This window comes from Psittacula echo (assembly GCF_963264785.1).
Source record: "Psittacula echo genome assembly, chromosome: 7".
NCBI lineage: Eukaryota > Metazoa > Chordata > Aves > Psittaciformes > Psittacidae > Psittacula > Psittacula echo.
The window spans coordinates 53,360,869-53,375,866 of record NC_137740.1 but is presented as its reverse complement, the minus strand read 5'-3'; the positions used below and the strand labels follow the sequence as shown (position 1 = coordinate 53,375,866).

General features: G+C 36.4%; 1 protein-coding gene across 2 annotated transcripts in view; it reads right to left on the bottom strand.

Annotated features, from left to right (window-relative positions):
* The window catches only part of NTNG1 (netrin G1), a gene marked incomplete at both ends in the record, with an annotated part of 160,855 nt that overhangs the window by 32,417 nt on the left and 113,440 nt on the right, over positions 1 to 14,998 (bottom strand). The window contains one exon of one of the 2 annotated variants that reach the window (XM_080623066.1): positions 280 to 447. The exons of the other annotated variant lie outside the window; for it this stretch is intronic. Coding sequence (XP_080479192.1) covers positions 280 to 447 — 168 coding nt within the window. The remainder of the gene's footprint in view (positions 1 to 279; positions 448 to 14,998) is intronic. 2 annotated transcript variants of the gene reach the window in all.

Here is a 14,998-nt window from a genome sequence, read left to right as displayed (position 1 = left end):
GGTTCCCTTTTGCTGAAGGACAGCACAGTTTCTCGGGGGCTTCTGGGTAAAGTCTTCCCAGGACCCTTAGTCAGAGGGCTTACTGTAGTATACAGATTTGAAATACCTCCTTGAGGCACTAAAGAAGCAATAGAAATGATGTGAAAAGTCTACACAGATGTTCTTATCCATTGAAAAAGCTCATTCTGGCTCAACTGGCAAGTAAGCAGCAGCGGTTCCTAGCAGTTGCCAGTAGTTGAAAATGCACAGAAGAAAAGCCGCAATTATCCCGGGACTGACCTATGCACACATTTTCATCGTCCAGCTCTGCAGAAGCATTTCTGAAGTAGCCCAGCCTGCATAACTCACAGTGCTGACCTCTAGTGTTGTGCTTACAGCTCACGCAAATGACCGTATTGAGCAGCTCGATGTAACTGCACCGGTTGGAGTGCCCGAAGCATTCACAGTCTTTCAAGGAAGAACAGAAATGTATACAAAATGTATACAGCAGCAGAGTAACAGCACATTACATGCTTAGTAAAAATGAATCATGAATAGAAGTATGAATGAATGCACATAACATGTTAATCAATGTAACATAGACAACAGCAGATGTGTATCTGCAATGGAAGCGAAGTTTGTTTCAGGCAGGTTAGTGTGAACCAGCAACCATGGCATGACATCGAAGGTTGGCTGTTGTTGGCAGACCTGATGGAACTGAAGCATTTGCAGTTGTAAACCTTTCAGGGGTACTGGAGGCTCAGTTCCCACCGACAGAAATGCATGTCTTTTTGGACATTTGAGATGAGTATAAATCAAGACCTGGGGAAAAACTTCTTCATATTAAAAATATCAAATACAGTGGACAAACCTGTCAAACTTCATCATGGTCAAATCCACAAATGTAAGTAAAATGAAAGTTTTGTTCTGACATAAATGGTGATTATTAGAAAATACTACTGAATTCAGGTTACTGTAACTGGTAGGCACTTTGGGAACCTAACTGTTTCAAGACCAAACAAATCTCTAGTTTGTCAATTTTGCCAGCACTTGCTAAAACAATTATCAGAGAAGAAAGTTAAGGAAGAGAGGTGTTACTTAAGAGCTACTCCTACTGTACGTCTGAGGTAAGCATTAACCCATTTTTTATATTCTGAGATGAAAAAGAATTGGGCCAGAAAAGATCTCAAAAATTCTGAAATGTGTACTGAATAGAAAGCATGCTTACTTCAGCCATCTGAAATGCAGTTGGCATAACAGCTGCTTTTTGAAAATCCCTTCATTAAACATAGAATGCTGGTGCCTTTTAGTCTTTATTCACAAGCAGTGACTGGTTTTATGCAGAAAGAAGGAGAAATTAGAAATGTATCAATATCATTATAAAAGGCACAGCTATGCTTTGTGTAGAAAGCCTGTCTAAGTCTGATCACTCAACTCAGATTACGAGCCCAGAATGAATGCAGGAAAGGCTATTAGGATGATCAGAGAAGTAGAGAGCCTATTTAAAAAGTGAAGACTATGATAATTTGGCTTGTTTAGTCTAGGAAGCTGAAGACAGGGGCGATCACTGGGCTACAAATACATCAAGGAGATAGCCTTCTGCCATTCTAAGTGAATATCTGTGGTAATGGACAACACTGGCACAAGAACAAATGGGTGTTAACTGGCCATTGAGAAACTTCAACTGGAAATTAGGAGATGGTACCTAGCCATTACTGAGATTCTTGAACACTCTTCCAATTTGTAGCAAAAAACCTGATGCTTTACAGATGTAGTTTATTGAATACTGGATGTAGTTTATTGAATACTGGATGCAATGACTTGGAATGGCTTCAAGTTCTTGAAGTTAACTCCATCCTGTAATTAGATAAAGCTGTAGCAGAGGGTGTAAAATGTTTCCATATATGAAAGGGGCCAAGTCTCCTCTGCTGCCTTTCCTATGGTATGCTGCTGGTCATGCTGGGGCACCTGGTGAGCTCAATGATTGTGACATAGGCCATCAGAGCAAATATTTGTGCTTGGCTGTATTTTTATGAAGCAGTAACAATATCGGTACATGTTTATGTTATGCACACTTAATGCATATATGTTTCCTTGGCCATTGTCTGACATAGCGTACCGTAAATAGATTACGACTTTTCTTATACAGCACAACACTTAGCACAACACAGGTTTCAATCTTGAGAGCTGTCTTTCTGCTGCCAGAAAATATTAATTCAATTTACATTGTTAACATATATACATTTTTGTTCTTTTCAATGTTATACTGCTACACCAATGTTTTGTAGTTCGTGCTAACCTGATCATTTTGATGCCTATAAGCTGCTGGAGTACAGTGAAACATTTCATGTATTGGTCTCAGTATGTTACTGCTTGACATAATTGAGTGGGGAGGAAAAAAGTGTTAATGTTTTGTTGTCTTTTGCAGCTGGTCAGTGTGATTCAGCATCTCAGCCAGCAGCTGAGTGGGTGGCTTTCTCCCTTAGTATATCCATCTTGCTTGAGTAAGAACTGCCTGTGTGGGTCAGAGGCAACAGATCTAAAAGAGGAAACTAGCCCTGGCAAGCAGGAGCCACAGGGAAAATTGTTGCAAGTTTTTATGTGTTTCATTTTTAAAATAAGAAAGACTGGTTAGTGACAAGCAATCTGATCCTTCTGAATCTCAGATTCAGAAGCAGGGTTCTCTTAGTCTCTATGTCTGACAAAGGACCTGTCTTCTGCAACCATCAGAAACATTTTTATGTTTCAAAAATATGTAGACTATAAAGAAGTGCTACTAAATCAGACTATGCTACATCACCTTTTGTGTTTAAGTAGCAGAAAGAAATTGAGACTATTCTGTGAGCGAATGACTGCGCTATTTCCACTCTGTGTGATATGACCTGTAATAATATTACTACTACACATAATTAGCCATTACAAAAGCACAAGAAACAAAGCTGCACATTAAGTAATTCACTCTCTAACAAGCCTTGCTCCCAGTCATGATTTATGAAAAGCTCAACATGAGCCAGCAATGTGAGCTTGCAGCCCAGAAAGGCAACCGTATGCTGGGCTGCATTAAAAGGAGTGTGGCCAGCAAGTTGAGGGAGGTTATTCTCCCCCTCCACTCTTGTGAGACCCCACCTTAAGTTCTGCATCCAGCTCTGGGGGCCCCAATATAAGAAGGACGTGGACCTGCTCGAGTGAGTGCAGAGGAGGCCATGAGGATGATCAGAGGGCTGGAGCACCTCTCCTACGAAGACAGGCTGAGAGAATTGGGGTTGTTCAGTCTGGAGAAGAGAAGATTCAGGTGAGTCCTTATAACAGTCTTCCAATACCTAAAGGCATCTATAAGAGATCTGGAGAGGGACTTTTTACAAGGCATGTGGCGATAGAACAAGGATGAATGGCTTTAAACTGAAAGAGGAGAGATTTAGATTAGGTATTACAAACAAATTCTTTACAATGAGGGTGCTGAGGCACTGGAACAGGTTGCCCAGAGAAGCTAAGGCTACCCCATCCCTGGCAGTGTTCGGGGCCAGGTTGGATGAGGTTTTGAGCAACTTGGTCAAGCAGAAGGTGTCCCTACCTGTGGAAGGGGTTGGAACTAAAAGAGCTTTAAGGTCCCCTTCCAACCCGAACCATTCTATGACTCTATGATTTGGGCTGAAGAAACTTCTAATAATTATGAAGGACTTAGTTTGATGTACACACATGTCCATAAACATATGCAGAACTATTACCCAAGTTCAGACATGGCTTATCAATATTAGAGGTAAACACTACGACCAATTCTTATACTTGGTTGCATTCCTATGGGAACTGCTTTTTTGTAACAACTATACTGTGTGAAAGAAAGCCTTTGTTTCAGTTAACTTGTTCTAAGGTATAGGAAATCCCTAGGAATCTTGATCATCAGACTAGTACATGGTGTAGAAAAAACTCAGTTAACTCAAAAACAGTCGAACATCTCTTCAAAGATTATCAATGGTGCAAAGAAAAAAAAAAGCCATAGCAAGTAAAGTTTAAATAATTTTTTTGATAATTTTAACCTTCTCCCCACCAATACTCCCATTTTGCAAGTGCAGTGGTATGAACTTATTTTGCTTACTGCTAGTGGCCTAATCAGTGAATCTTTTTCACATCCCTCTGTGTTTATATAAAAAATTAGGTAAAGGGTCCTCATATGAATGGAATTATTTTCTCCACTGGTTACATGAGGTGCTACCTTACACCAGTCAATGTACATACATGAGTCAACTCTACACAGCATGTAGAATTGCATTCAGCATTGTGCCAGCTGGAAAGCTAACAGCTATCAATGCTGTATGGCCCTTCTATCTTATCATGTGGTTCCCCTTAACCAGCACACCCAGACCACAAAGTAGCCTGTTAATTAGAATTGTTAGATGCATATCTTAAGGCCTCTGGCTATCAGCCCAACCACTTTCATGTACTGGCAAAGTCATGCAATCACTGAGAGAGATGGGGCAAAAGTATCAAAATCAGGCTGCAAAGGGTTTATTAACAATAAAATGACAAGAGCTTACAGTGCTAGAAAATGCTGCTTTCAGTTCTGAGTACCACATGTCAGAAGAGACACAGATAAACTGGAAAGAGTTTAAAGCTGAATTACAATAAGGGGTAAGTGGTTTGTAAAAAAAAAAAAAACAACCCAAAAAAACCCTGAAGAGTTAAAGACAGCTAGATAGTTTTAACGTGAAGGAAAAAGGGAGAAGAGATAGCCATATTAGATTTGATAATTGTCTTTGGATGATTCAGGAATTGTCTAATCCCTCGCCAACTCACAGAAGGATTATCTGTATGAGCCTTTAAAGACTACTTCCAACACAATGATTCTATTGCAACAATCTCGATCCTGTTGTAGAAAGCATGATAAAATTACTAATTGAAGGAGGCTCATAAAGAGGAGTATCATTTAATTGTTTTGTTTCTATAAATTGAATACTTTTTTCCCCATTACAATGCCATGCATTTACATCTTTGAGATGATGTACTATTGTGTTGTGGGGACAAGGTTCAGCTGAAGCCTCAGCTGCGATCAACAAAACATGAAACGTCATCACACGAAACAATGGCAAACACACATGGAAAGGAAGCATGATTAAACTAAGACAGCTAATGCATGAGACAGCTACAAGTGTAATTTTCTAATTAAAAGCACAAAGAGTATTTCAAGAAAAGTGCATTCAGAAATAATTAAAATATTTTTTCTTTTTGACTTTCCAGTAACTCTGTGCTCCTCCTTTATACAGTAAGAAAAAGCAACAAAGGAGATTTCATTGTAACCTTAAAAGTGACCTGATTCATAAAAAACAGTATGGCTCATTAACATGATCTCATCAAATGGGTCAAACTAAGATCAAACACTTGTTAATACCCCTATTGCTTATTAATATCTATTTCATGAATAATGAGATATTTACAATAGCTACAGAAAGACAAAACATCTTCACATATACTCTTTACAGAAAAATTGATGAAGAAAAACAATGAGAAGATCTTAGGATTCAGACTGTGAATGACAGATATGCAAATGAAACAGGTTGTCTGTAAGTCAGACAGAATATTGGCGTCCTTCATTATGCCCACATAATTCCATTATTTTGATAAAACACTGAAACATCATATCCAAATGTAATGCCTGCACTCTGAATTTGTGCACTGTTACAGTAAAATGAAAATGTAAGGCACACTTACAATGCATTAAAAGACATATCTATGAAGTACACTCCATGGCATTTACAGGTACTTCTTGAGGATATGGACAATTGATATTTTATGTGTTGTTTGCCCTCAACTAATCTGCTTATGTATCCTCTTTTACAATTTATGTATACCACTGAGGAAAACAAGAGTCTAGCAAACATTTGCTTTATAGGCGATGATCTGAATGGTCATATTCATGCATTTAATTTCTTTAAAAACAAATGCCATGTCACTTCGTATGCCAGCAGTGACTGTCTAAGCAGCATATTTATTTTCTTTGTATGGCTTATGTTTATGCAACTTAATGCTTCTGTTGTTGTCAATGAAGATGTCTCACCAGTAAGCTGATGTACACTTCACAGTATTCCAGATTCATACAGTGCAATGTTTTCACAACATAGAGCACTATGGAATCACTGTATGAATCCAAGAATTCCTACCTCTCTTGTGGTTTGCAACTTGAACAGAAGAAATAGTTGACATAGCTAATTTGGGAGCAACTGGATAGGTTATAAAATGAACAGTAAATTAGAAAAGGTATCATGTACAAACAAATCAAAAGATTAAAATAAACTTCTTACTTTTAAACTAACTTAACAATGGTTATTGTTTTGTAAGGAAAGGGTGAAAGTTAGGGAAAGTTAGTTATGTACTATCAACTCTTGAATCATTTGACCTGTAATATCCAAGGTAAAGAAAGGGAATGTAATTCACTCCTACACACTTTGGCAGCTTTGTGTTTGAGTTTATTTGATGATTTCTCCCAGTCCATGGCCAATAGTATATGATAACCAGAGTGGTCACCAAAGGATTTTACTAAAGTCATATGCATATTTATTCTGGCTTAATAGCATCAACAAGAAAAAACACAATAAAATAATATTAGATATAGGCAGATTTCTGTAATTATTCTCTTCATACACTATCCTTGACTGAAGGATTTATTTTACAATAAACATTAAACATTAACAATATGCTGCAAACACAAAAACTGAATAGAAATGCTTCTACATTTGTGTTTCGTGCTTGCTAACAAAACATCAATACTAAGTTTATTAAACCTCTTATTTTCACCCAAGAAACACGAAATAATTTTGTTTTGTTCAAGACATATTTTGCAATGGAGTTAAGTCTTAGATCAGAAACAGAATAATTAAGCTATGAAATCCTTTAGATATGCTAAGTATAATTTCTTTGGGCATGTTTTGATTTAAAATTTCTGTGAAAAATGTAGGTTAATCTTTACAGAGAACAGAGGAGCAGAGATCAATCTGGGTTTTTTTTTTGTTTAAGGACCACATTTAAAAGCTTGGAAAATATAACATGGCCTAAATGAAGTTGTTGGAATGCTAAGTATCATCAGGGTTGTTTAATTCAAAATATATGTGAATAAAGCAAACTAAAATACTTTGCTAATACTTCTAGAAAGCACAGATCAATTAGTATTTTCTGTTTTGCTGGGCACATAAACTCCCACATATAACATGGCTGATTTTATACATACGTGCATATGTTTTGACTTGGTCATTGTGAACAATGGATTTAACTACAGCCTTTCCAATACAATTCTCCAACAGATTCCCAATGCATCTTGTTCAGTCTAGTAGCTATTTTCTAGATCACCTTTTCATTAATTTTATTCTTCACCTGTATGTGTTATAGTACAGACAGGACTCCCCTTGAACAGTCAAAGCAAGCCATAGGCCAGATTTCTGAAGGGATTTTTTGGGGACTATGGGCAGTAAATGAGAACAAAAGGACATTATTTTTTATAATGAGCAATCATTTTCAAATGTGAAGTATAGCTGAATGAAACTTCAAATAACAAAGAATCTTACTTTCATTAGTCACCTTAAAAAGTCGTTCTATCTCTTTCAGTGCTAATCATCATGCCATAGTCTGAGTGGTTTTTTTGTGTGGCACTCGTTGTAGAGAACTGAGCCTATCCTGCAGAGAACTTGCCTGTATTGCGGATGGCACATAAGCTGAGAATGCTTCTCAGCTCACTTGGAATACAAGACATTAAGACTGGGTTTGATAAAGACAATGACAATCTTTCTCATGCAAAAATCTCAAAACTTACTCAAAATATAGACTGTACTGTCCGAACAAGTCTAACATTATCTAGGGCTTTCTGTATGTCAGTTTCTGGAATCTGTGCATCTATTTTCTCAGACTTTTGGCAGTAATGTGCATAATCTGAGTGTTTTTTCAGGTGAGGTTTGGTTTATGGTTATTTTCTCACAGGATAGCATTACTTAGCAATAGAAGAAAAATGAGTTGGATTATCATTGTTACTACTTTTGCCACCATGTGGGACTCCTTGAAAGCAATTTCAGTAATTTTAGACCACTTGGAATTTTACAGCATCCTACCTTGGTTTGGTTTAGAAACCTCAAGGGAAGAAATATTCGGCCATATCCTATCAAACTTGGGAGGATCTGCATGCATTAGGAAAAATCAGGTTTTGTTATTTACATCTGTGATATTGTTCTAAACAGGCAAACACATGGACAAAGACATAGATTACAAACATCCATTACTGGGCTAGTCTAGGTTGCACTTGAACAGTACATGACTCCACAGTGAATGAGAAAACAAGCAATTGATGATTCCCAAAACACCAAATGTACATAAAATACTTTGCATAACAATTTATCCCTGTGGTTACAAATATATTTTTTTATGATAAGAAGATATCCTAGACCAATATATATGGTTCTAACGCTAGGAACAAAACAAGAATATAGTCTGTTAAATCTGCTCTACAGAGAGAAAATGACAGTATCAGACAAATATGGATTTCTTACCAAAGAGACATATCTTGCCATAACATCCTGTCTTAGTACTCTTTTGAGTGAATTATATTTCTGTTATCAGAGGAATGTATTTACCAGTAGAGTGGGCCTTTTCTTTTGCTCTCATGCTTTCTTGTGTTGCATCTATTAACTGTCACCTCTGCTAACATATTTTACACCTTGATTTTGTAAGAACATGAAATGTCTACATTTCTTAAAAGCCCAACATAATGTGTTACTTGCATGAAGCATTTTACTTCTCAGAGAAGGAATTAGCTGTGACTTTTTACAGCTTCATCTCCTTTGGTCAATGTTTTTTGGGGCTGGGGTAGTGGGGAGTGATAGCCCTTAGCAGAATGTTGCTGGGTGTTGGAGCTGAGAGTAAATTAAGGGTATGTGGGCTGTAGGGGAAGGAAAGAAAACTTTCCTCTGAGCCCAGATCTGGGAAATGATATTTATATTCTTTGTATTGCTCCGTCATACTCTTTTTTCTGTTTCCATCTGCCTAGTTTTGAACATCGGATTTGGACCACATGTTCTGTGAGTACTGCAGTGGTTGGGTTCTTTCTGAGCTGAACAGAATTTCCCTAATGGTCACATCAGCATACATAGTGGTGATATTAGTGGGGAGAGAGCTATTTCCTCATCTCTACCTACAAGGAATTCAGCTGGGTATTGAGTAGATTACATTTGTCACAACTTGGTCAGCATCAAGGGTCTGGGCTTACAGGTCTTTCTGAAGAAGGTGTGTTTCACTGTTAAGTCCATCCTAGTGGAAGGCCTGCAGGGAAGTGATGACAAAAAGATTGGGACTTTAAACATTTGCTGTGGAAGGAGGACATCCCATAGTATCTTCTGACTCATTTGTCAAGGGTGAAGAGAAACTGGCTGGGTTGGACTGTCTGTTCCAAAAGTTTTTCCACATAGAGAACAATTCAAGGAAACAATCACAACCTGCACTGTGTCATTTACTGTTATAGTCTTCTGCAATTGGATCTGCAAAGTTGTGATATAATCGCATCATATTCTTGAATTTTTGTGCTTTTTTCTTATCAATCAAGAAAATGGAAAAGCTGAGTCAGTCTGGCAGATTCTCCAACAACCTATGTATTGATTAAAAATAACACGCCTGTACTGGTCAGATCCACCAATTCACACACATAGGAAGTGCAAACACAGTAGTCAGAGTGTACAACAAAATGTATCTAAAAGCTGTACTTAGTGAGCTGGCATGATAACCGTAGCCCACTGAAAGACTAATTCCATACACGTGAGATACCACCTTCCTCCTCCTCTTGCTGATACACTGACTGGTTATGTTAAAAAATTTCAAGCACACTGATACAATTACTCATACAGTGAATTTAAGAGTGAATTCACTCTTAAAATTTTGGTCAACTTAGGATCATTTAGGCTTGACCTAAATATTTTAAAGCGGTTGGGCATTAGAGAATGCATATAAAAATCAGTAGGTATAAAAGGAAAAACAGTATTGATCACATTGTCCTGCTTTCCCCTGAGCTTTTTTCTCTTTCAGCCCAGGGTTGTTGCAGAAAACCTGTTGCAAATACCGTGTGAACACCTACTACAAAAAACCACATGCATAATGATCTAGGTATTACCAGAAGTAAAAGTAATAGTGTCAAAGCTTTATAATGCCTTAGAACTAACCCTCTGGAATATCCTGTCATTTGATAAACTGTAGGTCCTATATATGAAATTGGATTTTTTACATAATCTGATTAATATAATATATTAATATAATCATATATTCATATATATATAATATAATCAGTAATATTTAATATATATTCTTATTCTGATATTTCCCCAATTAATCTCTTGTCCAAATAAAGTAATTCCTTGTATGACAGAAAAATCAGAGTTGCATATTTCTTAGTAATCCTATAAATGCTATAGATTGGTGCTCATTTTAGCAAACTTACTTAAAATTGAGGTTGTAACTTACTGCAAAATAATTAAAAATTCTCTGACACGTTAAATTTTATCATATTGAGCTGAGTTTTTAAGGGGTACCCGAAACAATAAAAAGCATTTTTATAGTGCCTGAAGATTACCAATTATTATTACTAGTGATTTTTGCTAGTTATTAGTGATAGTTAAATATCTTACAGTGACTTGTGGTGGTCATTTGTCTCGTCCCTTTGTGCATAGCAGGGTCGACTTTGAAGTTAGATAAGGTTGTTCAGGGTCATATCCAGCTGAGACCAGCTGCTGTCTGCAGTGTCTCTGGGCTGCTTGGTAATGCAGTTAATGCTCCCAGAGACTTATTGCATCTATTATGGGCCTTTTTTTTTTTTTAATCTTTGGTAAAGAGATAATCTTTTCTTATATCCTTATTCATGGAATGTATTATCACCGTTATAACCAAGGCTACAGGAGGTTTCATGAGAAAGACCTTCCTTCTTATCTTTGAAAATTTGGGGTTTTTGTTTGTTTGTGTATTTTTTTTTGTTTGTTTTTAATGGAGATTAATTTAAATGGTTTATCTAAAAAGGTATGTGAGACGTCCAAGTCAAAGAATATTGACTGTCATTTCCAGAAGTATATTGGAGCAGATGAGTCATCCTTTGAACAGGCACTAGGAAGATTCATTTAGCAGCTAGTTATTCTTTAATAGCAACTTGTGAAAATATTTCTAGTCCTCAGTGATTACCACTAAGGGTTTTATTTATAGAGACTAGATAAAGATTTTAAAGCTTTTCCAGAACAGTTCTATGTCTGGACACTGTATTCTGTAATTAAAGTAATTATTTACCTGAATAATTAATGAATTTCGGTGTAGGTGTTCTTTAAGATATGCTAAGATCTACTGTAATATATTCTGGGCAAACAAGGCTACAGAAATGTGAAAAAGAGTTTCTAAAATTATGTTCTAATTTTATTTAGAAGTGAAGCTACTGCAGACACCTTTTAAGTGTAGAGGTGTGTGAGCTATATGACTGAGCAGAAAATCAGATACGACATTTTACATTTGCATTGGAAATGCATGCATTTTTAGTTACTATTGTTCCAAACCCAATTATATGCAGAAAGTAACTATGGGAAAAGAAAAATATCTTACTTTCATGAAGTATGGAGAAACTGATTGCATTATATTTATTAAATGCATGACAATTTTAATTATTTTTTTTCCCCCTCCTCCCAATCCTTTTTTTGGATATACAGTGTCAGAATTACCTCTGATATTGAACAAAGGAAGTCTGTCTCTAATATTCATTGGAACTGCAGTCTGCACCATGGGCTACACCATGGTTTCAAACTGGGGAGATAATGCAAATGAATGGGTAGTTTAAGCCTGGTTCCAACAAGACAGCTGCACATGAAAAAAACCTGTCATGATGTTGGCAGAAATTAATCAGCACTTTGTTGGTTTCTCACTCCAACCAAGTAGTGAACTGGCAACAAAATTAAAATGTATTTCCACCGAGAGGGGCTATCCTTCCTCAGGGATGAAGAACGCAGGTGATGGAGGACATGAAGAATACATTGCTGCCTGGGCATCTGTGCTCTATGGCAGACTAGTGTATTTTCATCTCCTAAACTGTTTCTCCTGACCCAGTCCACGAACAGTGCATTTGCTGAAAATTACTAATAATAAATCAGTAAGTCTTAAATAATGCTCCCTTGAAGGGCAGACAGGGAGCGCTTGTGTTGGCAACTATCATTACTTATTTAATTTATAATAACAATAAGGAATCCTAAATGAGAGACTCTGATTAAGATGTTTTTTAACCTTCCTTCACCTTCTGTTTAAAACACAAAAAAATTACAAAAATTGTCAATGTATGCTTAATGATTATAGTAGAAATCCATAATTCTAGTAATAGAAAACTGGACTTTCCAATGCCCGTTGTAAACCAAGAGTATTTGAGAGTAAATATCTATTCTAAAATACAGATGTCTGCTAAGCACAATGGAATTATGACAGTGGTTTTAGGTGTTCATATTAGACAAAAAAATTAGGAAGAATTAAAAATAATGCTCTCTGAAATCAATGGCAGATTTAGTAACTGCTGGAATAATCAGGTGTGTTTTTATTGGATCATACTCCATCACTTCTTGCAAACATCACACTATCATTATTACAGCATTTCTATATGTTTAGGTCCGTTTGAATGGAAATCATGATAACCTATCTCACAGAAAATTTGCCTTTCTGCACTTTCATAACACTGCAAAATCTAACTCATCAAAAGAGAAGAAATGCAGAAAAGTTTGGTTTTTTCTTTTCTTGTTCTTTCTTTTTTTTTTTTTTTTTAAATCATTACTTTATTTTTCTAAGTTACAAAAAAAAAAAAAAAATATTTGGCCAAGGTTAGTTAATCTTTTTTGGAGCAATGTAGGAAGTTTCATACCTGTTCCTTTGAAGAAAGTAGAATTCTGCATAAATGTGAAGATGTGGTTGTTTTATGGCAGCTCCTCAGCCATAACAGCTTTTATAACTGTTGGAAGAATTTAAATGCAATTAGTCCTTCACGTGTCCACTTGTCTTAAAGGAAAAGAAAGTGATCTTTTTAGAGGCTTAAAAAAATAAATAAATAAAATGATCCAGCTCTGGAAACTTTTAGATATCAGAAAAAAAATAAATCCACTGATTTTGACAAATGTGTTGGCTAATTCTCAAACTAATGGGGTATGAGAGAGTATTCTTCAATTTCATAGAATCATAGAATAGTTAGGGTTGGAAAGGACGTTAAGATCATCTAGTTCCAACCCCCCTGCCGTGGGCAGGGACACCTCACACTAAACCATGTCACCCAAGGCTTTGTCCAACCTGGCCTTGAACACCGCCAGGGATGGAGCATTCACAACTTCCCTGGGCAACCCATTCCAGGGTTTCAAGTATTTTCACTGAAATATTTGCATAAGTGCACTATAAATTCTAATATTTTTGGAAGGAAATATTTAGGTACTTTCTCAGGGCAAAAGAAGTAAATTATTCTGTTGATAGTTTGCAAGGGTTATTACTTTCTACTTTGGTTGTTTTTTCCTACAAATATGCTGGAATCGGCTGCTTGACTAAGATTACTGTACAGTAATTCTCAACTGATGAAGAACAGTAAATAAAGAGCCTTTTTAAAGAAGGAAAACCTCATTCTTCCCTTATACTCTATGAAATAAGCTGGTTACATGTCTGAGGATCAGAAAGAAAAACTGGAGAGGGAAAAATATAGCAGTGCTTTTTTTCCCAGCTATTTCTCTCCAAGCTTGATAATTTGATTTTTAAGTGCCTTTGTGGATCATATCTGCTCTCTATAAACTTTCTTGAGTAACTGCAGCTAAACTTGCATATTGCGAGTGCAATGTGTTCTGCATGGGTACCATGGTATATATGGAAATGCTGATATCCCATTTTCTGTAGTGTGCTATCACTTGATTGTTTATTACTGGTTAAAACAAAGGTAACTGTTAACTAAGTAATTTCATGTATATTACAGCAAATCATAAAAATGTTGAAAAGACTATTTGATCGATACACTGTTTTTAACTAAACCAAGATGGTGAAGGTGAACTAGGATGAAGAACGAGAAACAATACTCAACTTCCAGTGACCATGTCTACTACACTGGTGAGAATGGCTCTTCTTATCTGTTCAAATTGGTGGATCTGGCAAAACAAAAAGTGAAACAAAGGCTCCCCCAATTGCCACCCCAAGAACCTGCCAGTGCTCCCTGGAACACTGCTGGTAGTTTTTGACCCTGCACGAGAAATCACTCGGCAAAGAGACACTTTCTGTTCAGGGCTGGGGGTCGGCACAGACACTCTGCTTGCTGAACTTCAAGGGTGAAATTCTAGTTATACAGAAGAAAACTGGCTTTGTTGTGACTCCTACCTGGTAAATAAACTACTCATAATGTCTTTTATTTGGAGTGATAAATTTCTTTCAGATTTAGTGTTCAAATGCATGCATCATATCACATAGGCTACCAGTAGTTTCTTCTAGCCCAATAATGTTTTAACATAATGGAAAATCTAATTGTTAAAGTGAAAAATTCCTATTACTTCAAAGTATTTAAATAAAAGAGGGGAAATAAATACTGTTAGTGGTTGGTATTATAATCAGTGACTTAGATAAGGTGATCACCGTAGATTATGAGCCTGATTAACAGTATTATTTATTAAAAAGTCAGATTTGGATAAAACTGAATTAAAATGAGAACATTTTACTATATAATATTTACAAAATAATATATATAGTCTGAAGACAATATTTAAATGTTTTAAGGAGTTAAACATCTTAATCGTCTCTCAACAGCACAGCTCTCTTTGTAAAACTTGACCTCAGATAATAATAGAAAAATAACATACAGCCTAGTTATGCATGTTTATATCCTGCTGGCATATGTGACTGTTGTGTATAAACTCTAGTCCAGAGCTTGGCACTGTAATGGCTTTGATCCCATGACTGTAAATTTAATGAGACAACTTCTCAGTTACTGCAAGGGGGCACAATTAGGTCCAATAAGAGGGGGGAAAAAAAAATC